Source organism: Aquarana catesbeiana, linkage group LG03 (genome assembly GCF_042186555.1).
Source record: "Aquarana catesbeiana isolate 2022-GZ linkage group LG03, ASM4218655v1, whole genome shotgun sequence".
NCBI lineage: Eukaryota > Metazoa > Chordata > Amphibia > Anura > Ranidae > Aquarana > Aquarana catesbeiana.
This window is the reverse complement of record NC_133326.1, coordinates 598961859-598986108: the sequence shown is the minus strand read 5'-3', so window position 1 is coordinate 598986108 and position 24250 is coordinate 598961859. Positions and strand designations below refer to the sequence as shown.

Genomic DNA, 24250 nt, shown 5'->3' with positions numbered 1-24250 from the left:
GGGGAGGGGCCAGGACGGAGTGAGCAGCGAACAGCTAAGCCGGGAGAAGCGCATACCCCGCGGCAGACCATTCAATATATGTGTTACGGCTTTCGATTGTTTGGTGCACATTAGCACCAAGGGAATGTGAGTACCCCTTTGTGGGAAGTTGTCTTTTGAATAAATATCTTTTAAATTGGATTACACTATGTAGTCTCTCCATTTTTTCATGAATGATGTCTATGGAGCCACACTGACCTAGAACGGAGATCGATATAGCTTACCTTACATAGCCCAGGGGGTGGCTACACAGCGTGTTTTGACACAAGTTAAACACTGTGTCACACGCTCCAAGGTGAGCGCAATCACTGTGGGGGGGCACTGAGGCACATCACGGCTATTTATGACACTGGAATTCAGCACATTGGAGGATTTGGATGTTTATTGATTTTTATGGATATGGAAGCACTTTTTTAATTTTGGACACTATTATGAAGATTTCACCGATTAAGAATTATTGAGTGTATTTAAAGACGCATTGTGCGTTTATGTTTAATAGTTAATAGATATTTGCATGTTGGACTTTATATGAGTTTTACACGTTTTAGGTTTGTCACTTTATTTGGTATTTATTATATGCACAAATATATATTTTGGCACTATTAAAAGTGCATGTGTGCACATTACACTTTAACTGTTCACATGTATATACCGGTATATATATATTGTATGCACATTGCACGTGAATAGGATGTAAATATTTTTTAATTTTACAAGTGATTTTGGATATTACCCCTTATGATATAATCAAGCGCAGCGCAAATCTTTTTTATGTATATTCTTTGCACGGTTATGAGTACGTGAACTGCGTTTGCTGCTAGTTATTCATCTCTGACACATTTTTCCTTTTAAAACAACTCTTTACTGCTTGTATATTGAGCATAGGATTATTGTGGCTCGCAAGACTTCTATCTTTTGTAAGGGGCATAACATAGGCAGACTAATTCTAATCAGGACTCAAAAGAATGCAAACATGTAATGAAAACATTATTAGTGCCGTGTGCACAGTGAGGGCAGTGTGCAATACATACAAAATAGAATACAATGATATACAGTACTTACAAATTTCCTTTACAGGATGATGGAGGCCACTGTGCTCATTGGGACCTTCAATGCTGCAGAATTTTTTCTGTACCCCTTCCAGATCTGTGCCTAGATACAATCCTGTCTCGGAGGTCTACAGACAATTCCTTGGACTTCATGGCTTGGTTTGTGCTCTGACATGCACTGTTACCTTTAAGACCTTATACAGACAGGTGTGTGCCTTTCCAAATCATGTCCAACCAACTGAATTTACCACAGATGGACTCCAATCAAGTTGTAGAAACATCTCAAGGATGATCAGTGGATACAGGATGCACCTAAGCTCAATTTTGAGTGTCATGACAAAGGCTGTAAATACTTATGTACATGTTACATAGTAGGTGAGGTTGAAAAAAGACACAAGTCCATCAAGTCCAACCTATGCGTGTGATTATATGTCAGTATTACATTGTATATCCTTGTATGTTGTGGGCGTTCAGGTGCTTATCTAACAGTTTTTTAAACTATCGATGCTCCCTGCTGATACCACCGCCTGTGGAAGGGAATTTCACATCCTTGCCGCTCTTATAGTAAAGAACCCTCTACGTAGTTTAAGGTTAAACCTCTTTTCTTCTCATTTTAATGAGTGGCCACGAGTCTTGTTAAACTCCCTTCTGCAAAGAAGTTTTATCCCTATTGTGGGGTCACCAGTTCGGTATTTGTAAATTGAAATCATATCCCCTCTCAAGCGTCTCTTCTCCAGAGAGAATAAGTTCAGTGCTCGCAACCTTTCCTCATAACTAACATCCTCCAGACCCTTTATTAGCTTTGTTGCCCTTCTTTGTACTCGCTCCATTTCCAGTACATCCTTCCTGAGGACTGGTGCCCAGAACTGGACAGCATACTCTAGGTGCGGCCGGACCAGAGTCTTGTAGAGCGGGAGAATTATCGTTTTATCTCTGGAGTTGATCCTTTTTTAATGCATGCCAATATTCTGTTTGCTTTGTCATTGCATGCCATTGCTGAGCTTATCTTCTACTAGGACCCCCGGGTCCTTTTCCATCCTAGATTCCCTCAGAGGTTCTCCCCCCAGTGTATAGATTGCATTCATATTTTTGCCACTCAAATGCATTACTTTACATTTTTCTACATTAAACCTCATTTGTCATGTAGTTGCCCACCCCATTAATTTGTTCACATCTTTTTGTAAGGTTTTCACATCCTGCGGAGAAGTTATTGCCCTGCTTAGCTTAGCATCGTCCGCAAATACAGGGATTAAACTATTTACCCCATCCTCCAGATCTATTATGAACAAATTAAATAGGTTTGGTCCCAGCACAGAACCATGGGGGACCCCACTACCCACCTCTGACCATTCCGAGTACTCCCCATTTATCTCTATCCTCTGAACTTGCCCTTGTAGCCAGTTTTCAATCCATGTACTCACCCGTTGGTCCAAGCCAATGGACCTTATTTTGTACAGTAAACGTTTATGGGGAACTGTGTCAAATGCTTTTACAAAATCCATATACACCATTTACGGGCCTTCCTTTATCTAGATAGCACCTCCCCTCCTCATAGAAGGTTAATAGATTGGTTTGGCAAGAACGATTCTTCATGAATCCATGCTGATTACTGCTAATGATACCGTTCTCGTTACTAAATCTAAAATCTTGTATATAGTCCCTTATCATCCCCTCCAAGAGCTTGCATACTATTGATGTTAGGCTAACTGGTCTGTAATTTCCAGGTATGTATTTTGGGCCCTTTTTAAATATTGGTGCTACATTGCCTTTTCTCCAATAAGCTGGTACCATTCCAGTCAGTAGACTGTCAGTAAAAATTAGGAACAATGGTCTGGCAATTACTTGACTGAGTTCCCTAAATACCCTCGGGTGCAAGCCATCTGGTCCCAATGATTTATTAATGTTAAGTTTGCCAAGTCTAATTCTAATTCTGTCCTCTGTTAACCATGGAGGTGCTACCTGTGATGTGTCATGAGGATAAACATTGCAGTTTTGGTTACTGAAGCCCCTTGATTCCCATGTAAAAACTGAGGAGAAGAAGAAATTCAATGCCTTCTCTGTCTCCCCATCCTTTGTAACCAGATGCCCTTCCTCATTCTTTATGGTGCCAATATGGTCTGTCCTCCCTTTTTACTGTTCATTAACTTAAAGTGGAGGGCCACCCTAAAATAAAAAAGTGCATCAATATATTTAAAAAAAAAAAAATTAACTTACCTGAAACCCCTGTTGCTAGGCAGTCTTCCTAATCTGCCTCTTCCTATTCATGTGTGTGTCCCAGAAACCAATGGGGCCATTCACAAAGCACCACGGGACTCGCGCATGCGCAGTAGAAAACTGGTAGTGAAGCCTTAGTTAGGATGGCGGCGCCGGCAGCCGATCCGATGGACGGATCAGCCTCGGGGGGCCGACATCGCGGGCTCGTTGGACAGGTAAGTGTCCTTATTAAGCGTCAGCAGCTACAGTGTTTGTAACTGCTGACTTAAAAAAAAAAACAAAAAACGGCCGGAACACCACTTTAAAGAATTTCTTGGGATTTTTTTTTTTGCTTTCCTCCGCTATGTGTCTTTTGTGTTCTATCTTAGCCACCCTAATTGCACCCTTACATTTCTTGTTGCATTCTTTATAGAGTCTGAATGCTGATGATGATCCCTCAACCTTGTATTTTTTGAAGGCCTTCTCCTTTGCTTTTATATGCATTATTACATTGGAGTTAAGCCATCCAGGACTTTTGTTCGCTCTTTAAAAATGTATTACCCAGTGGGATGCATTGGTTAATGCCCTTATTTAATATGCTCTTAAAGCAAACCCATCTCTCCTCCGTGTTCTTTGTTCCTAAGATTTTATCCCAATTTATGCCTTCTAACAAGGTTCGTAGTTTAGGGAAGTTGTCTCTTGAAATTCAGTGTCTATTGTATTCCTCTTATGTTTCCTATTTGTGTGATTTATACTGAAGCCAATTGACCTGTGATCGCTTTTCCTAAATTCCCCCGTATTTCCACATCCATGATCAGGTCTGTATTGTTGGTAATCAGTAGATCCAGTAACGCTTTATTTCTAGTTGGTGCGTCTACCATCTGAACTATGGAATCCAAATTGTAATAGGAGATCCGTCTCCCCCTCCTCCCTCAGGTTAGGTGGCCTATAGCATACTCCCAGTATTCTTGACCCCTCAGCTTTTTCCCTTTGGAGCTCTACCCATAAGGATTCCACCTCTCCATCCCTGCGATAAAGGGTATACCCTTGAATGGTTGCCAGCCAATCATGAGAGCTGTTGAACCAGGTCTCTGAAATTCCCACAAAATCCAAATCCTCTTCGTACAACAGTATCTCTAGTTCACCCATCTTGTCCGCCAGGCTCCTGGCATTAGTGAACATGCCACATAGTTTAGACCGGTCGATTGCAACTAGGGCTTGTTACTATACTTACCTTGGGTTTATGTGCTTTAGTCAACCTACCACTAATGCCCCCAAAGCTGCCCTCTGGAATATGTTTGGCGCAGACTATCTCTACCTCTGGGCCCCCCGTCGCCTAGTTTAAAAACCCCTCTAACTTTTTGGCCATCTTTACTCCCAGCTGATCTGCACCCTCCTCATTTAGGTGCAGTCCGTCCCTTCTATAGTACTGGTGACTGACTGAAAAGTCGGCCCAGTCCTCCAGGAACCCAAACCCCTACTTACTAAACCAGCTTCTCAGCCACTTGTTTACTTCCCTAATCTCCCTCTGCCTTTCTGGTGTGGCTCGATGTACCGGTAGTATTCCTGCGAATACTACCTTGGAGGTCCTTTTCCTCAATTTAGCTCCTAAGTCCCTAAAATCGTTCTTTAGAACTCCATCTGTCTGACTTTGTCATTGGTGCCAACATGCGCCATGACAGCCAGGTCTTCCCCAGCCCCTCCCAGTAATCTGTCCACCAGATCCGTGCTGTGCCGAACCTGAGCTCCCGGTAGATATCATACAATTCGGCTCTTCAGGTCTTTGTTACAGATTACCCTCTCTGTCCTTCTAAGAATTGAGTCCCTACTATCTGTCTTTCCTTTCCCTTCGCTCTCCCCCCCCCCCCCCCATCCCTGGAGGAGATCTTCCCCTGGCAGCTAGGGGAGTCCCTCAGCTCCAGCAGTGGTGATCCCTGACTGGTTTCACCAATGTCACTCAATGGAGCGTACTTATTGAGATGCTCCAGCCCTGGATCGGCCTCCCTGGCACTTCCCCCTCTACCCTTCCTGACTGTCACCCATCTACTCTTTTCTAGTGCCTGCACCTCTTTGTTTCCTCCCACCTCTGTGCTGGCCCCTGCCTGGTATGTTCCTGGCCCTCCTTTAGTATGGAGGTTCTTCTCAGTGCTGACAGTTACTTCCCCAGATTCAGAACTTGGGCTTCCTGGGAAACAATGTGCTTACATTTTGCACAGCAGTATTCGCCCTCGATCGGATGACCAAGGAATGCATACATGCCGCAAGATGTACACCAAGTCACATCTCCATACCCGCCGGGCATCGTACTTCCAATTACCCAACAACTAGCTTCCTAACACTAATACTCAACAATACAATACACAGGTACTCGCAGACCCACGTGAACTCGCAGACCACATGCACACACAATACACAAGTATACACAATACACAAGTACGATCCACACACACTACTCAGATAACACTCAAGTACTACCTGACACTAATACTCAATACAGCTCAGGTGCACTCCCAGCACTCATGTACTTACAATACACAGGTACACACTCACACTACACAGTCAAATCACTAATGTGATTTTTTTTGTTTTTTATTTTTAGTAATTTTGCAAAGATTTCAAACCACCAATTTTTACGTTGTCATTTATGGGGTATTGTTTGTAGAATATTGAGGAAAATAATGAATTTAATCCACTTTGGAATAAGGCCGTAGAATAACAAAATGTGGAAAAAGTGAAGCGCTATGACTACTTTCCGGATGCACTGTATGTACTACAACAAATCACAAGGTACTAATCGTGCCAGGATAGGAATTCCAGGAGTCAAATAGCCAATGTGCATAAAAATATGTCATCTTTCCTATTCATATGAATAGCTGTTTACTCTGCAAAACCCTGTGGAATATCTGATTGCTAAATTGAATGAATTCAATAAATTTTCTGGTTCCTGGATTTGACTGCCTGGTTCCGGCATTCTTTGTTAAAAGGGCTACTGTATTATATACAAACAGCCCAATAAGGCTGCAGAAACAACAATAACGATATGCTATTAAGCACAGCAGCCAATCAGATCAGTTGCTATGGATTACTTGCATTTGCGCGTTATGAATGTTCTTCGCGCTGCCTTAGTAAATAAAAAAAAAATGGATTGCTGCATTTTGCATATTATTAATGCTCTTTGCACTACCTTAATAAATAATAAATGAGCCAGAAAGTGACGTCATTGAGTCAAAAGAAACAAACAAACCTTTTCATCGACCTCAACACAAAAAGGATGATTACATTTTGCGTAGGCAATGAATATATACCATTTGCACGGAAATCTGTCACAGTGTAGCTGTGCAGCTGTTAACTGCCTATCTGCTGTATTGTCAGTCTGTGTCCTCTTTATGTTCTTGAGCAAAGGGCTCTTAAAAATCAACGGATGAAGCGATCATCTAATGTATTTTGCAGGCGTCAAGAGCTCCAGCAGTTGAGACTGTTGCAGAAAGAAGAGATGAAAGCCCAGAGTCAGCTGGAGCAACGAATGCAGAGGGAGAGGGAGATCATGTTCCGTCACATCGAGCAGGAGATCATAGTAAGAAGTGTCACAATACATAGATGTTGATGATGCTGGCGTGTTCCCATAGTAATCCCTGAATGGAAGATGTCAGGGCACCATCAAGGCCAGACTAGAAATGTTTACAGGAATCTGTTGCATTGTGTTAAACTGACAATAGGGAAGATCTGATATAGATGAGGGAAGTGCTTAGATGGTTTTACCCAAGGATCGAGAATCATTGCAGAGATTAGTCAGGGTTAAAGCTTAGGCCTGCATGTGTTCGGTGTTAGTGATCATTTTGCACTCCCAGGGAAAGAAGCAGTATTATGAACGGGAGATTGAGGCCCTGGAGAGACAGATGGAGCAGACACGAGCACGGAGGGAGCAAGAGCACACCAACCGCCTGCGACAAGATGCACTACGTCTCCGAGCTCAGCACCAGAAGGTGAGGAGCAAGAAGAGGGCAGAGCTAACGGACAAGGTGCAGGAGGTGAGACTGCTTTCAAAACATTTGTGTTTTGCTTTTGCTTTCCTGTTGCTACTGAAAAAAAAAACAAAAAAAACCTTAACATTGATTGTAACGCATAGTCTTTGATGTGTTGTATAGCTTAACACACCATTGCTGCAAGAATCAACAGGAAAATCTGCTCGTCTCTTTCCTTAGTGCCTCTAGGTGCTTGTCTCATTTATCAATATGTCTAAAACAAGTTGTGTCTGTTTTCCACTTGGCAAATAATTAAATTATGTTTTAAATATTCAAACCTGTACTGAAAAAAATGACAGTTGTACCTAATTCTTAATACTATACAGGATTGGTAGAGCACCGCCGGTTTGTGCAGTGCTTTACAGAATAAAGGTAGACAGTACCATTACAAAAGAATTCGAGACAAGATTCATTGCTATCTGGTCTTTTTTTTCATGGATATGGATATGTTAGACATCAATTCACTAAAGCATAATGCATGTTGTTCACTACTGTGCATTATTTGTTAAGTTTTATAAATAAAATGATATATTCAAACCGCTAAGATTTTTAACATTATGCATTACATCAGCTCATTAATACGCTGTGTTGTAAGGCTGGTGCATAAAGAATTGAATGTTGCCCCTTTTTCAACTACAGTGCACCAAAAATTAAGACATGTGTATAGCGTTGCACTGCAGTATGGGTGCATTGCCCGTTACTGTAATATTGTGTTGAGGTGCTATTCAAAATAAAAATGGCAGCCCAACGCATGGCAGTTCGTGTTTTACTGTGCGTGATGGTAATGCGTGTTGCACCACGCATTCATAAAATGAATAAATATGAATGAACCCTAAAAGTCTTATCTTATGGATCAGTTGAATTTACCATATAAGTTGTAGAATAATTTTTTTACTGTATTTTATATACACAAATTCTAATACTTGAATGGGTTTTTTTCACACCTGTCAGTAGCTAGCTAGGTTTAATGCATTCTCTAGAATCATAGATCAGTGTTTCGCAACCTTTTTTTAGTCAAGGCACCCTTTAAAATTATAGACAATCTCAAGGCACCCTTTAAAATGGCAACCCATTCTCAAATGTAAAAAAACTATTCTAAAAGCTTTACATATTGCAGCAAAATCCACAAGTAGGACACCCATAGTTAGAGGTGGTTTATTCTTCCAAAGCAAATACACTTTGGCACACTGGTACTGACTAGTATTCCAATGTTTCTCTTCTCCCTCAATTTCTCTCCATCAGTCAGCTAGTATCAACCCAGTGCTGAGGGAGAGGGGCACAGGAGGGTCAAATAGGGATGCTCCTTATTAACTGAGGTCATTGGTTGTTAGGATGCCAGTGTCTGGAAAGTCATAATGGTGCATAATGAAAACCGGTGGCTTTGTGTAACTATAAGGCAAGCTTGATCCACCTGCTGGCTTGTATACAATTTTTGATACATTGTTAGGAATTTTGCCAAGGCGCCCCTAAAGAAACCTCAAGGCACCAATGACAGAGACCTAATCTCAGTAGAAACAATGGTATCCAGAAGGAAAAATGAATTGTCCACTTATCCATGTATCAAGCATGACACAGAAGGCTTCAGATTTACATTCCTCAGCAATGGCTGGGAAAACTTTCTACAGTTCACTTCAAACGTTTAGAGTTGTTGTTTGACCAACCCCTCAAATCATAGCAGTATCTCTTCTCCTTACATATACACTATTACCAAAAGTATTAGGATGCCTTCCTTTACATGCACATGACTTTTAATGGCCTCCGAGTCTTAGTCCATAGGGTTCAATATTGAGTTGGCCCACCCTTTGCAGCTTCAACTCTTCTTGGAAAGCTGTCCACAAGGTTTAGGAGTGTGCCTATGGGAACGTTTGACCATTCTTCCAGAAGCGCATTTGTGAGGTCAGGCAATGATGTGGACGAGAAGGCCTGGTCCACAGTCTCCACTCTAATTCATCATAAAGGTGTTCTAACGGGTTGGGGTCAGGACTCCCAGACTGTGCAGGCCAGTCAAGTTCCTCTATCCCAAACATCAGTGCCTGACCTCACAAATGCAATTCTGGAAGAATGGTCAAACATTCCCATAGACACACTGCTAAACCTTGTGGACAGCCTTTCCAGAGGAGTTGAAGCTGTTATAGCCACAAAGGGTGTGCCAATTCAATATTGAACCCTATGGACTAAGACTCGGAGGCCATTAAAATTCATGTGTGTGTAAAGGAAGGCATCCCAACACTTTTGGTAATGTAATGTATGTCAAGGATATTTAGAAGTCCCTTCCATTAATATGCTGTTCTACACGTTTTGTTATATAATTGGCTACAGATTTTTTATACATCCTGTACTTCAATATCAAGAAAACGTTCAGATGACAAAGCGAGAACAGATGTGTTTTAATTTTTACGTTGTGGTTCTTTAGATTACATGGCTTTTAATTAGTATATATCATAGCCTTCTTTTCCAAACAATTTTTATTAAGGTTATAAACCAAGGAGATATAAAACTGTATAATACAGCAATGGTCGTTAAGGAACCGGTAAAATGCTATTTTGGGCTATGATTATAATTCTGAACAACAGAAGACACATTCTCTGAAGAGGAACTGCATGACCAGGGGCACTCTCATCTAAGACAGGGGGTTATCTCGGCCATGAATTGATCATGGTAGCTGATTGTTATGTTTGCATAGACAGCCTGCAAACGGGGAGTGGGGCCAATGGCGGTCGACCACGGTCCTACATCACTCTTCAAACTACCAAAGGGTTTAAAAAGTAGGACAAAAGAGGAGACGGGGAAGAAAAGGAAAGAGAAAGGGATAAAGGAAGAATAAAGGGGAAAGAGACAGCGAACCTCTCCTGGGGCACAAAGAAGTTAGCCCCAGATCTGATGAGGCTATCCCCGTCAGATAGGTGATCCAAGGTTTTTTCTATTACCACCGTCTTTAGGCACAAACTGTGGTGTTGGTAATAAGTATTCTATAATTTTCAATGGCAGTGTCACTAAAAAGTGTGTCTACTGGGTGATATTGTAGTCAAAGGTAGGGCTCGGTGGACTGAGACAATCACTTCTTATATGTTTTGGTAATCCAACTGTGAGATCTCCCTGCTATAGTTGATAACCCCCTTCCTGTCTACCTGGGCATTTTGGGTGTTTTTAAAGTGGAAGTAAACTTCCATCTTTAAATTTTACCTATAGATAAGCCTATAAGGCTTACCTATAGGTAGTGTAAATATCTCCTAAACGTGCATTTTTTTTATTCGATATTTACTGTACATGCAGCCAGTGACATCACTGGCGCATGGGCTCTGAAGGAACGGCCAGCCATGCCAATCCTTCAGAGCCCTGTGCTGTCAACAGCGGCTCCTAAGCTTGCGCGGGAGTGACATCCCAGTCACAGAGCCGAAGTCCGTGAACCCAGAAGATGATGAAAAAGGCCTCCAAGCGATGACATTGCACTGCTGGAATGCTTCGTTTGCAGGTACGTTTCACATAATGTGCTAGTATTATTCTGTGGCTTGTTGTCCTGTCAAGATGAGCAGGCAGCTTAACACATCAAGAAGATACAGAAGTAGAATCCAATTAAATACAGTTGAATCTAGCTATAGAAGATACACATAATGGGGGGGGGGGGGGACCAAAACATAGAACCTGTAATATGAACCTGGATGCATCTGGCAGCACAATTACCCCACATATATATGCAAGTGGAACATGAACTGCCTTTTGTTTAAAAAGAGGGTTTTTTGTTGCCTTTGATACATGATCATTTTAGCTACAATTGGCTAATTTGAACTGTTCTCTAATATTATTATCTAATATTATGAAGGGCATTAGGCTTGTTAGAATTGTCAGTGAGTTCGTGAGATGACCAAAAAACAACTGTTCTCTCACTAGGAGATGCTCTTTTTAGAGCAGCAGCAGGAGTTGAACGCAACACTACAAAAAGTGGTCAATGAACACAAGAAAAAGGTCATGAGTATTGAGAGAGAGAACCTCGGCAAAATTCACAGCCTCAAAAGTGGTAAGTGTTAAAAACTGGCCCAAAGATGCAGAACTCTCATACTTTTATGTACTTAGAAGTGTGTTGTATTCCAGGATGGGTTTCCAGAATTATTAAATCCATTGCTATTAGGTCTACAGTCATTTGATCAAAACTTGACTTCAAGGGTCCCTGAAGATCTGTATTTTCTGTTATGTATACTGATAGTAGTATTTCCTATGCTTGAATTAACTGTATAGGAATACCATTTAATAAATACAACTCAAATCCTCGCTTCTAACTGGTCTGTAGGGGTTCAAAAGTAGGGGTTACATTTTCAATCATCCTGAATAACCCTGATAACATAAAAGATGATGTACAAGCAAAACCTAACAGACTAATTTGATTATTAGGTTTTTATCGTTATCATTTAATTATACGGAATGCTACAAAAGCCCAGCAGGATTGCTGGCAATTTATAATTGACTTCTCTTTTTTAAGACACGTTTAAACAAATTTATACGCATATGAGCCTCAGTTCTGATTCATCCTCTTGATGAAGTGAATACAGATTCCCCTCAACACATTAATCTCTGTAAACTAAAGGCCTGTACACACGATACGAAAATCGGAAGTAAAGTTTAGTCCGATGAACGATCTGCTGATTTTCGGATTGTTAGTACGGTGCTTTCAACAGACGATTCTGGTTTTTCATCCGACAAAAGCTGGATGTGCAGACTATAACATTTTTTGTCATGCGTGAACTCTAAGTCCAATTTTCGTTTAAACAGTGCGGTTTTCTTACAAAAAAAAAAAACGCAAGAGCAAGACTACGCATGCTCAGAAACGAAAGAATACATACAAAACTATTGAACACATTATGTCACTTCTGAAGTTGTATTCTTTCCTACGAGAATTTTCGTATGGTGAGTAACCTCTTCACTTTTGACATGAGACTAGCATGCAACAAAAACGGACGAACGGTCGTCTGAAAATCTGATCGTGTGTACAAGGCTTTAGATATAATTATTAGGGAAATAAGGGGTTTGATCCTTTCTTTAGCATTACCCATTTACCACGAGTGGCAAACTTGCAATCTATTCCTTTTCTCTTTAGGTTTACATTGTTGTTCTTGTTTTTGCTGGATAACTTTGTCCTCTTTTCCTGTACTGTCCGACACCCTTCACATTGACAGAAGTGAGAGAAAATCTCTTCATTATTTATAAAATCTCTACATCAATTAAAATCAGATGGTACTCATTACTCGTACTTTCTATAGTAAAAAAAATGTTTTAGTGGTGTATTTGTCTCTTTTAGGGAGACTTTATATAGACCAGTTGGTACAGCAATAGAAAAACCTGACAGAAGTTTTGATCCCTCCCTATTTTAAATTATTAGAATTCCCTGTGTCCCTGCTGGTGAAATTCACACTCATAACTTCCCTTCTTCCCTGGGAAACACTGGGGAGGTTTACTAAAACGGGTGCACACAGAATCTGGTGCAGCTCTGCACAGTAACCAATCGGCTTCCAGGTTTTATTGTCAAAGCTTAATTGAACAAGTTGAAGTTAAAAGTTGATTGGTTACTATGCACAGCTGCACCAGATTCAGTGTGCACCAGTTAGTAAATCTCCTCCACTGTAACCAGAGCCGCAGAGCTTGCACCTTCATTATTAACAAGTCAGCTCCTATATTTCTATCCCCTGCTCCCACTCCATCTTGTTTCTTCATATCCTCACAGCTTCCTTTAAAGCAAATCATGCAATATGTTCAACAATCTTTAACAATGTTTTTAAAGTGTCTTAACCTGTTTCTTGTCTTTTTTGTATTCCTTGTGGTATGAAGCCATGTTCTCCTCCATCAGTTTGGCCAGAGTATCTGCCTATTTACTTCCAGCTTAAAACTGAACTCCAAGGAAAGTCAAAATCCTCCCTTGCAGTGGGGCTGCCCTTACACGTTAAATGCTCATTTAGGCCTAGGGGAACAGGAAAAGCAGTTCAGTTTTAGCAAGGTATTATTGGAATATTTTCTGTTCTGTGAGGCTTCATTCAAAGAGTCAACCATCTCAGTACTGTCAGAGTACAACAAGATAGAAGCCCTCTGCTATAGGGTGTTCTTTTAGATCACCCAGTGAAATATAACTCAATTGCAGTTCAAGATCATCCAATGACACCACAGAATTGCCTCTAGTACTTTCTCTGTCCATGTATCCATCCTTATTAAAACCCTGACCTTAAAAATAGCCTTTCTTTTGGCTATGGTAACAACTAAAAACATTTGAAGTTTTACTAAGATATTAAGCCTGCATCAATTTTCTACAAAATTAGGTTTTAAGACTTAAAATGTTTAATGAATGTAAATGTTTCTGGATAACAGTCCTCTCTACTTTATGTGCTAGTCATTGAGATGTGCATTATTTCCTCAGTTTTTCACATTATGGTAGAAATTGGATGTTGCATCCTAAGGTCTTTTGGGTTACAATGAAACACAAAAAAAGTTCTCTTTCATATCATAATTCGTCTTTTTGTCATAAAGAGTAATAATCCTAAAAGTGCAGGCACCAATAAATCTCAAAGCCCATTAAACCAAATGCTTATAAGCCTCCCTTTAGGATCTCTACAGAGTAGTAGCTTAGTACTCTTTCAAATTATTAATTATTTTTGTCATCCCAAAGCAGCACAAGTTAGGAGGCATCCCTAGAAATGTTATTAGCTTCAGTGTTTTGGTAGTTTCATCCTCATTTTAGAATGATTTTGAAAGATATTAGTAAAGGTACTCAAACAGGTTACTGAAATACCCATATTAGAATCAGGTAAGATTTTGCAAAAATAAAAAAAAATTAGTCCATGCAATATAGAAGGTGTTCTGTTCTTAGTGATATTGTTTTTAACTTTAAAGTGAGATTTTTTTCATGTCCTTGGCAGCTCGTGAGTCTGTCATTCTGAGACTGGAGGAACGCCATCTACAGGAGAAATATCAGCTTTTCCATCACCAGGTGGTTGAACAAAACACTCTGCAGAGGCAACAGCTACGCAAAAGGCATGAGAAGGTAAGAGCAAGTAGGGAGTATCATAAGCCATTAAGAGTTGATATTAGTACATACGGTTTGTTTATTAAGCCAATTTTGATAATGAAGATTGCATTTTGATTTTTACAAGGCCGCTCTGCTTTGTCCAATCAGGGAACGCTTTGCAGCCATTCAGAAAATGCAAAGCATTCTCTGAATGGCACCCTAAGTGGCCAACCTCCTGTGTTCAGAATACAGCAAGCTGGCCTCTCAGTACAGGACCAGGAAGCAAGTGGAGATCAATGGCATAGTGGTGTTTACTTCTGTGATTTCCAGCATCCAGTGGCATCAGTCAAGTATAGTATATGCATAGTTACCTTAGTCCAAGCTGGACCAATGAAACCACATATAAATATCCATACCTGTAATTCTTTTTTTAAAATGGCAATATAAAGTGGAATATTAGTCAAACAGCTAAATCCACAGTGGAAATACATATTTGTGAACTGTTTTACCTGCCAAAGGATTTGTACTTTTGTTCAGTTAGTCAAGCAGTTCACAAAACCCTTCCACACTACATAGCCAGGTAGGTGACTCCTCTATTCCTCAAATTCATAGCCTGCTTTGTTATGCCTCCACATCTACTATACTCCTTGAAGAAATATTAAGTCCAGTGACACATTGTCCATGAACCAGTCAGATAAGACAGGGTTGACAATCTTTTAAAACATACAGTCACTTCCAGAGCTCAGAAATTCACCAAAGACAATAACTACAGTAAGGATGAAATCTGTCAGGAATGCTTCACTGATATAGCCCTCCTCAGATGGAATAAAAACTACAAAAAATATATATATATATATACACAGGAGGGTGCAAACGCCTTGTGCATTACCTGAGATTTATTTTATGGAACAAAGTCATAAGCAAATGGATACTCCCAAAGATAGGAAGGCATTAAAAACATGAAGCACAATCTGGTGCAGGAAGCACATGATGAAACAAGTGATGCCATGGTGCTGGCAAACTGACGCATTTTGGGGCACACCCATTTTCTCAGAGTTGAGCCCTAACAAATCCTTTGGTAGTTGAAACAATTTACATTTGTTTACTTTAACTGTGTGTGTGCAGCCATTTTCCTTCAGTTCATCTTTTTGTTAATGTTTGCTAAAGCAGTATGTGGGAAAAAAATGTATTCCTAATAATATAAACCTGTCAGGAAATGGAGCGGCTCAAACATTACCAAAGCATCTTGCTGGAAGAACTAAAGAATCAGCAACAGCAGGAAAGATCCCGAGCGCAGAAATCTCAACGTGTAGAAGCCAGGAAACGCCAAGCTATGTTCAAAGAGAGATTGAAGAGCCAAGCCATGAGTGTATCAGAGCAGAAAGAGAGGAACAAGCAGGTAAAATGTACAATACTCTATATCCCTAAGATAGCATTTCCAAAGGGCCCTGTACTGGGAAATGTCCATGGATGATAAAGAGCAAGGTCTTCTGTTCAATCAAAGTACTGGGTCGAGCACAGAGAAGAGGACAATTCTGATCTGTGGTTATGGTGCCTGTACAAATATTGCCAATTTAGTGTTCATTTTTATTCACTAGAATTAGCATTGTGCTCAAATAATGGTTTCCCCCTCTCTTTAATGGGATTTTCAAGGCATACAAGAGTAACAAAAGTTTGTATTAAAAATTTCAAAGTTTAGTTTTTACAAAATAGATTTACAAAAATTGAAAAAAAACATATGAATAGTACAATGAAAGAGGTATATGTCACCACAACCTATAATTGCATAATGATTGTTTAATATTGTTATGAGCAGTAGAGTAGAGAGAGATAGGTACATCACTGTTTGACACTAGCAAAAAATAACAGTTAAGACAAAGCTCTGAGTGGGAGGGGTCATGTGGGTGGTGGAGAATAACCCAGTAGCCAAAAAATGTACTATCCTGAATCCTGTGATGTACAAATAAAGAAACTGAGGCATGCTGTTTGGCAGTGTCTAATCCTTCTGTAGGTGGCCGTATAATCCAAAAGTCTCTGAATTCCTGTCTCTCTCAATAAAAGAGAAAGAAAACCAGATATTTAATTTTTTTAAGGTTAAAAGTACACTTTTTTGTATACTAGAAAAAAATGTTTCTTTACTTCTAGTTTCAGCAGCAAGAGGCTGCCCGGCAGAAAGAAGAGACTCAAAAGCAGCAGCAGAGACAAGAACAGGAACTGCAGAAGTTCAAAGAACATCTAGAAGAGACATTTAAGGAACTGACACAGATACAAGTAAGATCTGCTTATTCTTTGTATTAGTCTCAAAGCTTTCTGAAAACTGTAACTTTTCAAGTATTGTTGTTTGGGACATTTTTAACAGCACTCAGTCTGCAAGCATGTAGTGTTGTCTAGCTTAACAACTGATGTGAGATTTTTACAAATATTAGATATTCCTGCAAGAACCTGTAAAATTAATTCTTAAGAATTACTTATTTAAATATATTAGAAAATGTGTGACTGTTCATGAGTGTAGAAATGTTGGATGTGGTTTAATATTCTGTGACCAGTTCATTCAGCAGGGAATCCGTAATCTTTTTTGGACACAGATATCACAAAAGTGACATCTATTTCATTCTCCAAATCCGGGTTTGTGGCATGTAACATCCAGAACTTTCCAGACGCCTCTCTGACCTCCCATGTTTAGGTCCGAAAAGGCGCAAACCCTTTCCTTTTTTGGCCCTGTACAGACTTCGAAGGCAATCTTGACTTTCGTCCATTTACATTCAGCTGCCCACAGGCTATCATGGAGCTTCTAAATAGTTTTTCAGGCAGACCTAACAGGCAGACCTGATAAGATTGCCCATGTGAAATGGGCCTTTGAAGAGTTTTTTTTTTTTTTAACTTAAAGCAGTATTAAACCAAAAAGCAACCTTTTTTTATATATTGCAGCTTACCAATTTATAGATGCGATGACTGTGTTAGTCTCAAAAAAGGAAACTCTCTTTTCATCTGGTGATCTAGTAAGTCTGTTAACAGAAAAGCTCTCTTGCCATTATAGTAAAAAAAGAGGGTTTTTGGGACTTTATATGAAGCAATGCCCAGAGGCCATGAGCCTCCATCCCTGTCTATGTGAGAAAGAAAAGAGGGTGGGACTTTAAATGAAGCACGCGGCTGCGACTGGGTAAAATGGTCAACATAAAATGCATTCATTGATTTATATATCTATGTGTGTCAAAATACAATAGAGTAATACTTGATAAACATAGTTGGTCTCTCATTGAAAATTTGTGTGTGTATGTATATGTATACGTATACATATACATATACACACACACACACACACACACATGTTGCAATGTTGCATCATGTCACAGTACAATCATGAAAAGTTAGAGGAGTATGTAACCTGTAGGCTCTCTATAATCTACATGGATCATAATTTAGATTAAAAATGGCATAATAGCGAAAAATTTATATATAGGAGCTTATAAACACGATTAATTTAATACGACATCCCAAAAGCTCTACATGTTTCGTGGATCTAATCTACTTCCTCAGAAGCAGGCGCGTGGTGTATATAAAACAGCTGTGTGTTGACGATGTGATACTGAGAGCATTATCTCCGGGAGCTGTGGCAATATAGTCCGTGACAGCAACCCAACCATAGCATCATCCAAGATAGGCAATATCCATAAGAGTGTGATCCCCAAACAGTGACAGGGGTAGTATCAACACCATCTCTAGAGGGCATCTCTTTTGTACAAACATAGGAAACAAGATCCGAAGGTAGTGCATAGTGTCCAAGAGGAGAAAAAAAATAATTCTGGTTGGTTTTTCTCCTCTTGGACACTATGCACTACCTTTCGGATCTTGATTCCTACGTTTCCACATAAGATGCCCTCTAGAGATGGTGTTGATACTACCCCCGGGCACTATTTGGGGAATCACACTCTTATGGATAGTGCCCATCTTGGATGATGCTTTGGTTGGGTTGCTGTCATAGACTACATTGCCACAGCTCCTGGAGATGATGCCTCCAGTGGGCTCCCAGTATCACATTGTCAACACACAGCTGTTTTATATACACCACGCGCCTGCTCCTGAGGAAGTGGATTAGATCCACGAAACGCGTTGAAATTTTTGGATGTCATGTTAAATCAATCATGTTTTTACAAGTTCCTACATATGAATTTTTTGCTATTATGCCATTTTTTATCTAAATTATGATCCATGTAGATTAGAGAGCCTACAGGTTACATACTCATGTAACTATTCACGGTTGTACTGTGACATGATGCAATACGTATGTGTATATATATGATTTTTCAATGGGAGGCCAACCATTTTTATCATGTATTACTGTATTGTATTTTGACACACAGATATATATGAATTAATAAATACATTTTATTTTGACCATTTTACCCAGTCGCAGCCACGTGCTTCATTCAAAGTCCCACCCTCTTTAGTTGCAAAGGTGAGACAAACCATTTAACACTGACAGGGCTGCTTACAATGGTCACTTTTTATTCATTTATGTAAAATGTTTTCGCAAAAAAAAAGTTTGCTGTAAATTCTTATAAAGTATTAGCTGGAGACCAGCTGCATTTACTGTATGTAAATCTTCTAGTACTTCTAACACTCCCTTCTCCCCAGACTGACAATGTTGCTGTCTAAATCTACCCCCCATGCTCCTTCATCCACAGTGGTGTCTGCTCCTCCCTTCCCACCTCAAACACTTACCCAACACCACTCCAGCACTGTCCCCGCTGGCAGCCCAGCTCTCTTCCTGCATGGGCTTTACGGACAGCATCGGAAGCCACTGGCTGCTGCTGTCAGTCAAAACTTGTTACGAGGGAGTGGGGGGCAGGGACAAGCCATGCTATATGTGTCTATGGATGCACACAGCCTGGCTGAGGAACAAGCTCGCAGGTGTGCCTCCACAAGAAGACGCTTCCTATGGTGGCACACCAAGAAAAGGGGTAGGTAGCCAAGAGTACCGCCGGGGGACCCCAGAAGAGAAGGTTTAGAGAAGGGAAGTATAACCTGTTTGTAAAGCTTCTTTTTTTTTTTTTTTTTAAACAATCACTTTAATCTGGGTATACACATTATCAAAATTTAGCCCCATAAGTTGTCTGCAAAACAAGATGAGCCATCCAGTAAGATCTTGTTCACATGGGTGTACTTAAAGTGGACATAAACCCGATGAATGAAATTTGAGCTGGGCACATATCTGTAGTGTTTTCTGATCTCTCTTCAAAGCACTATGTTCCGTAGATGTCTCCTGCTGTTCTTCCGTTATCAGCCTGACAAGTTCCATGTCACATATCATAAAAGCAGCCGGAGTTTTGTGTTGGGGAGGATGCTATAAATAGATTAGCAGAGCCCTGAACGATTCAAGGGACAGAGCTGAAAGTCTCTACCTATGAGGAGAGGGGGTGTGTGCCTTTCCTCCAATCAGCTGTATGCCCAGATTTCACTACAGTGCTAACCAGGAAAAGAAAATCTCCCAACACGATTTGCACTTTCTAAACAGTATATAAAGCTGAAGACAGCAGATATACATGTAATACTTATGTAGGGAGATTTGTTTCATCTCTGTGTATCACCTGAGGCTGTTCACTATATTGGGTATATGTGAGGGTTTATATCCACTTAAAAGTGTTTGTTTTTTTTTTTGTTTTTTTGCGTAACAAAGGATCCTGTTCCCTTAAAGCGGAGTTCCGCCAAATAATTTTTTTTAAAGGTCAGCAGCTACAAATACTGCAGCTGCTGACTTTTAAAATATGGACACTTACCTGTCCAGGGCGCCCGCAATGTCCTCACCCAAAGCCGATCTGTCCCTCGGCTCTCGGGTGGAGGCACCACCATCTTCAGTAAGGGAATCAGGAAGTGGAGCCTGCGGTGATCTATGCCCGGAAGTGGGAGCAAATACCTGTCTTATGGGGGGGGGGAATCCGATCAGCGCAAGTTCCATTTTTGGGTGGAACTCCGCTTTAAAGCATGTTTTACAGCACACTGCTTGTGCTGTGTAATTATGCCCCCCGTATAGCCTAAAAACCCTGGCTGATCCTGCCAGGCTATACCCTCCCCCGTGTAAACTGACCACAGTTTATCATGACTGCTAAGCCCTGACATTGTGGTCAGTTGACGTGCTTGTCATCCTCCCCCCCGCCTGTCTATTTGTGTCAGTGCCTGCCCCCCCTCCCCTCCTGCTGCTATTATAACTACCATAAAAACCTTCCATCCCCTTTAACATAACGATATATGTGTCTGCGTTATATATATATATATATATATATATATATATATATATATATATATATAAAAAAAAAGCTGCCGATTTGTACCGCATATTAGAGCGTCTCCCGGCGCTCACGTGACTTTTCGGCGCTCTCTCCTCCCCAGTTGACGTCAGGGGCAGTGCTCGGCCTCGCCAGCTGGAGCTGTCTGCCGGGCCTGGGAGAAAACCGAGGAGTCATCTGAGCGCCGGGAAACTCTCTGATATAGGTACAAATGGGCAGCTTTTTTTTTTTTTTTTACATAACAGGCACAGGGACACATTGTTATGTTACATAGGGGACGGGAGGTTTTTATCATATTGGCTAAACAACCACTTTAAGTGTATGCAAAGGGCACATTTGCCCACACAGGGAGAAACAGGTTTTCTGTGCATCCTTGTGTGCAGACAGTCCTATTCATGTAAATTAGAATGAAGCAGCTGCACGGACACAACCCTCTGCTCCCAATTTGTCATCCATGCAGGACCCACATGGCTGTCAAATTGGGAGCTGTATTCATGCAGCCATTGCTTTCCAATAGACATGAAGGGGACTGCCTGCACAGAACATGCAGGCAACCACAGCCCTTGCACAGGTGTAAACTTAAAGTGGACGTAAATCCTCACATATACCCAGTGAAGTGAACAGCCTCAGATGATACACAGAGATGAAACAAACCCGCCTACATACGTTTTACATGTACATCTCATATCTTAAGCTTTTGTACACTGGTTTATAAAGTGCACATCATTTGTTTCCTCATTCAGTAGTGGGAGGGGAGTCTGGGCTTACACTGTGTGTGAGCTGTCTGCAGGAAAGGCACACACAGCCCTTTCCACATAGGCAGAGGAACTAAGAAACTTGCAGATCTGTACTGTGAAAAGACAAGCTCTCTGCTTATCCATCTCTAAGCACCCTCCCTGACACAAATTGCCAGCTACTTTTATCGCCTGTGTCTGAGAACTTGTCAATGTTATTATGCTGATCAGAGGAACAGAGCAGCAGAAGATACAGGGCTCAGAGTTTTGGAGAGAGATAAGTAAGATAAGTAAACACTACAGATATATGTGCCCAGATCAGATTTCATGAATGGGGTTTTCAACCACTAAGTACAGCCGTGTGAATGAGGCCTAACACTGCACAGAAAGAATGAGAATCACTTGCAGAGTTCACTACCCTAGACTCAGACTCTCATAAAAGCATTGATTTACAGAAAATGGAAAGTGCCATTGTTTTAGGATGGGGATAACAACCCTCTGTTTGTGTTGGCTTTTTAATAATCATTAAAAACACAGGAAGAAAAACTAAGAACATTGCAAGAACAAGAAACAAAGAAGCTACAGCGACTGGAAGCAGAGCACAGCATGGAGGCTGAGCAGTGGAAGGAGCGCCTGAGGCTTAGTAAAGAGGTATCTCTAGACTTTGTAAATCCAGTGCCTATTTATGTGAAATGGAGGAATGAAAAAGTGGTGGTGCTGTGTTTCACAGACATTCTTATATTTAGTTTCATGAATGCTGGATTTAACCTTTTGTGCTGTGTCACCCAAACGTGTGTTGGAACGTGTTACTTTAAGGCAGCCTATTTCAACAAACTCCAGTGTAAGAAAAAAAGTGTACATAACCTCTTTGCAACCCAGTGCAAAGACTCTGAACAAAAAAAAGTCAGGACTCCCCAGACAGGCATAACCCCTCCCAGCTCAGCATCAGTTTTGCAGCAAGCAATGAACAGACAAGAGGGGAAGGTTCCTGTGTCTTGTGATGTATTGCACTTCAAGAAAAGAATGTTAATGGTAAACATGTTTCATTTATTCATAAATGATTTAAAAGGTTGACAGAAATAGTGGAATCAACTTCATACCAGGATATAGAAACTTTACAAGAAGACCTCAATAAAATAAAGGGGGTGAGCAACTACATGGCAAATGAGGTTTACTGTTGAAAAATGTAAAGTAGTGCACTTCAGGGCTAAAATTATGATTGCAAGTTACTTGCTAGGGGGAGAACTTTTGGGGAATCCAGGATGAAAAAGGATCTGGGGGTTCTGATAGATCACAGGCTCAGCAATGGCATGCAATGCTAAGCTGCAGCAAGCAGATTAGCATGCATAAAAAGGGTATTTACTCAAGAGATAAAAATAAAATTCTACCACTTTTCAAAACTCTGGTTCGTCCGCATCTTGAGAAGGCCATCCAGCTCTAGGCACCAGTCCTCAGGAAGGATGTGCTGGGACTGGTGCTTGGTGAGAGAACCAGAGAAGGGCAACAAAGCTAATAAAAGGGACTGAAGGCCCTCAGTTATGAGGAATGACTACTGTACAAGCATTTATTTATTTATTTCAGGTACTTATAGAGCGCCGTCAATTTACGTAGCGCTTTACATATACATTCACATCAGTCCCTACACCCTCAAGGAGCTTACAATCTAAGCATTAAATGTATTCTCCCTGGAGAAGAGATGCTGGAGATAGGATTGCGATATACAATACAAATAACTCAATGGGGATTCTAGCATAGGGAAAAAAGTATTCAACTTCAGGTAGCTTAACCACTTAAATTCCAGCAACATACCTGTAGGGGGTTCTTTAATGTCACAGTGGTAAGGATGTGTCACTCCCTTCCACAATCAGTGGTGTCAGCGAGACGTGTCGATAGTTTAAATAAATCTTAGATGGGAAATTTAACGAACATAATATACAGTGATATGGGAATTGGTATTGACAAACAAACCCACACAGGTTGGATGGACTGGTGTCTTTAGTCAACCTCACCAACTCTGATGCCTAAAATGCTAATTTCTTAATCACGCATTGCAGGACACAGCGTGTTATTACTTGGGGTGTCCCAAAGCACTGAACATGAGGGGTGGGCAATAGCAACATGGCCCCCATTGCCCAAAACCAGAATAAGTAAAAATCCTTTGTAAAGCATCTGCAAGACCTTTTTAATCTAAAAAACTCTTTATTCGATATAAAGAAGATATACAAAGGGTAGGAGCATGACAAACACCTATGAAAAGTTTTACATTGAACCGTTGTCCTATAGCCAGAGGCTTTCAGAATATCTAAACAAATAAAACAGATTTTGAAAAAGAAAAAATGGGGAGCGCCATAGATACATGTTCTAATAATTAGGACATAATACCATTAGGTAGAAACAACCTTATGCAAACTAGTAACCCTCATTCAGTTGCTGGTTCTTCCTCCAATGATGTAGATGCCAGGTATCTGCAAGACCTTTTGCCAAAAACTGCCTTCCACAGATTTATGGACATACACCTGGGTAAAGCTTAGTAAACATTTGAACACATAGCCAGGTAGCAGCCTTAGCATTACAAACAGAATCGTGATATAAAATAGCCCTCAAATCACTGGCACACCTAGTGGAATGGGCATTGACCAGGAAAGGAGGAATCTTGATATTATAGGCCTGAGAAATGAGCTGACGACTCCTAGAAATAATGGATCAAGAAGCAGCCTTATCTTAGCAAATGCCTTCAGGTAGAGGAAACAGAGACTGTCAAAACAAAGCTATAGACTTCATATAATTTAGAACATCTCAAACCACATCCAAAGAGTGGAGCAATGTCCCCCCCCCAGAAGATCAAGGCCTCAACGCCACCTTAACCTGGTAAAGAATCAGAAGAGCTTTCTTGCAGGGGAGAGCAGCCAGTCCCAAGACTCTATGAACCAAAGTAATGGCAGCC

The 24250-nt window shown here is 40.7% G+C and overlaps 1 protein-coding gene across 1 annotated transcript in view; it reads left to right on the top strand.

Annotated features, from left to right (window-relative positions):
- Positions 1-24250, top strand: part of LOC141133007 (uncharacterized) — a 164646-nt gene that overhangs the window by 134314 nt on the left and 6082 nt on the right. Inside the window, exons 11-17 of the mRNA XM_073622063.1 lie at positions 6732-6855; positions 7130-7309; positions 11192-11318; positions 14200-14324; positions 15502-15687; positions 16434-16559; positions 21844-21957. Coding sequence (XP_073478164.1) covers positions 6732-6855; positions 7130-7309; positions 11192-11318; positions 14200-14324; positions 15502-15687; positions 16434-16559; positions 21844-21957 — 982 coding nt within the window. The remainder of the gene's footprint in view (positions 1-6731; positions 6856-7129; positions 7310-11191; positions 11319-14199; positions 14325-15501; positions 15688-16433; positions 16560-21843; positions 21958-24250) is intronic.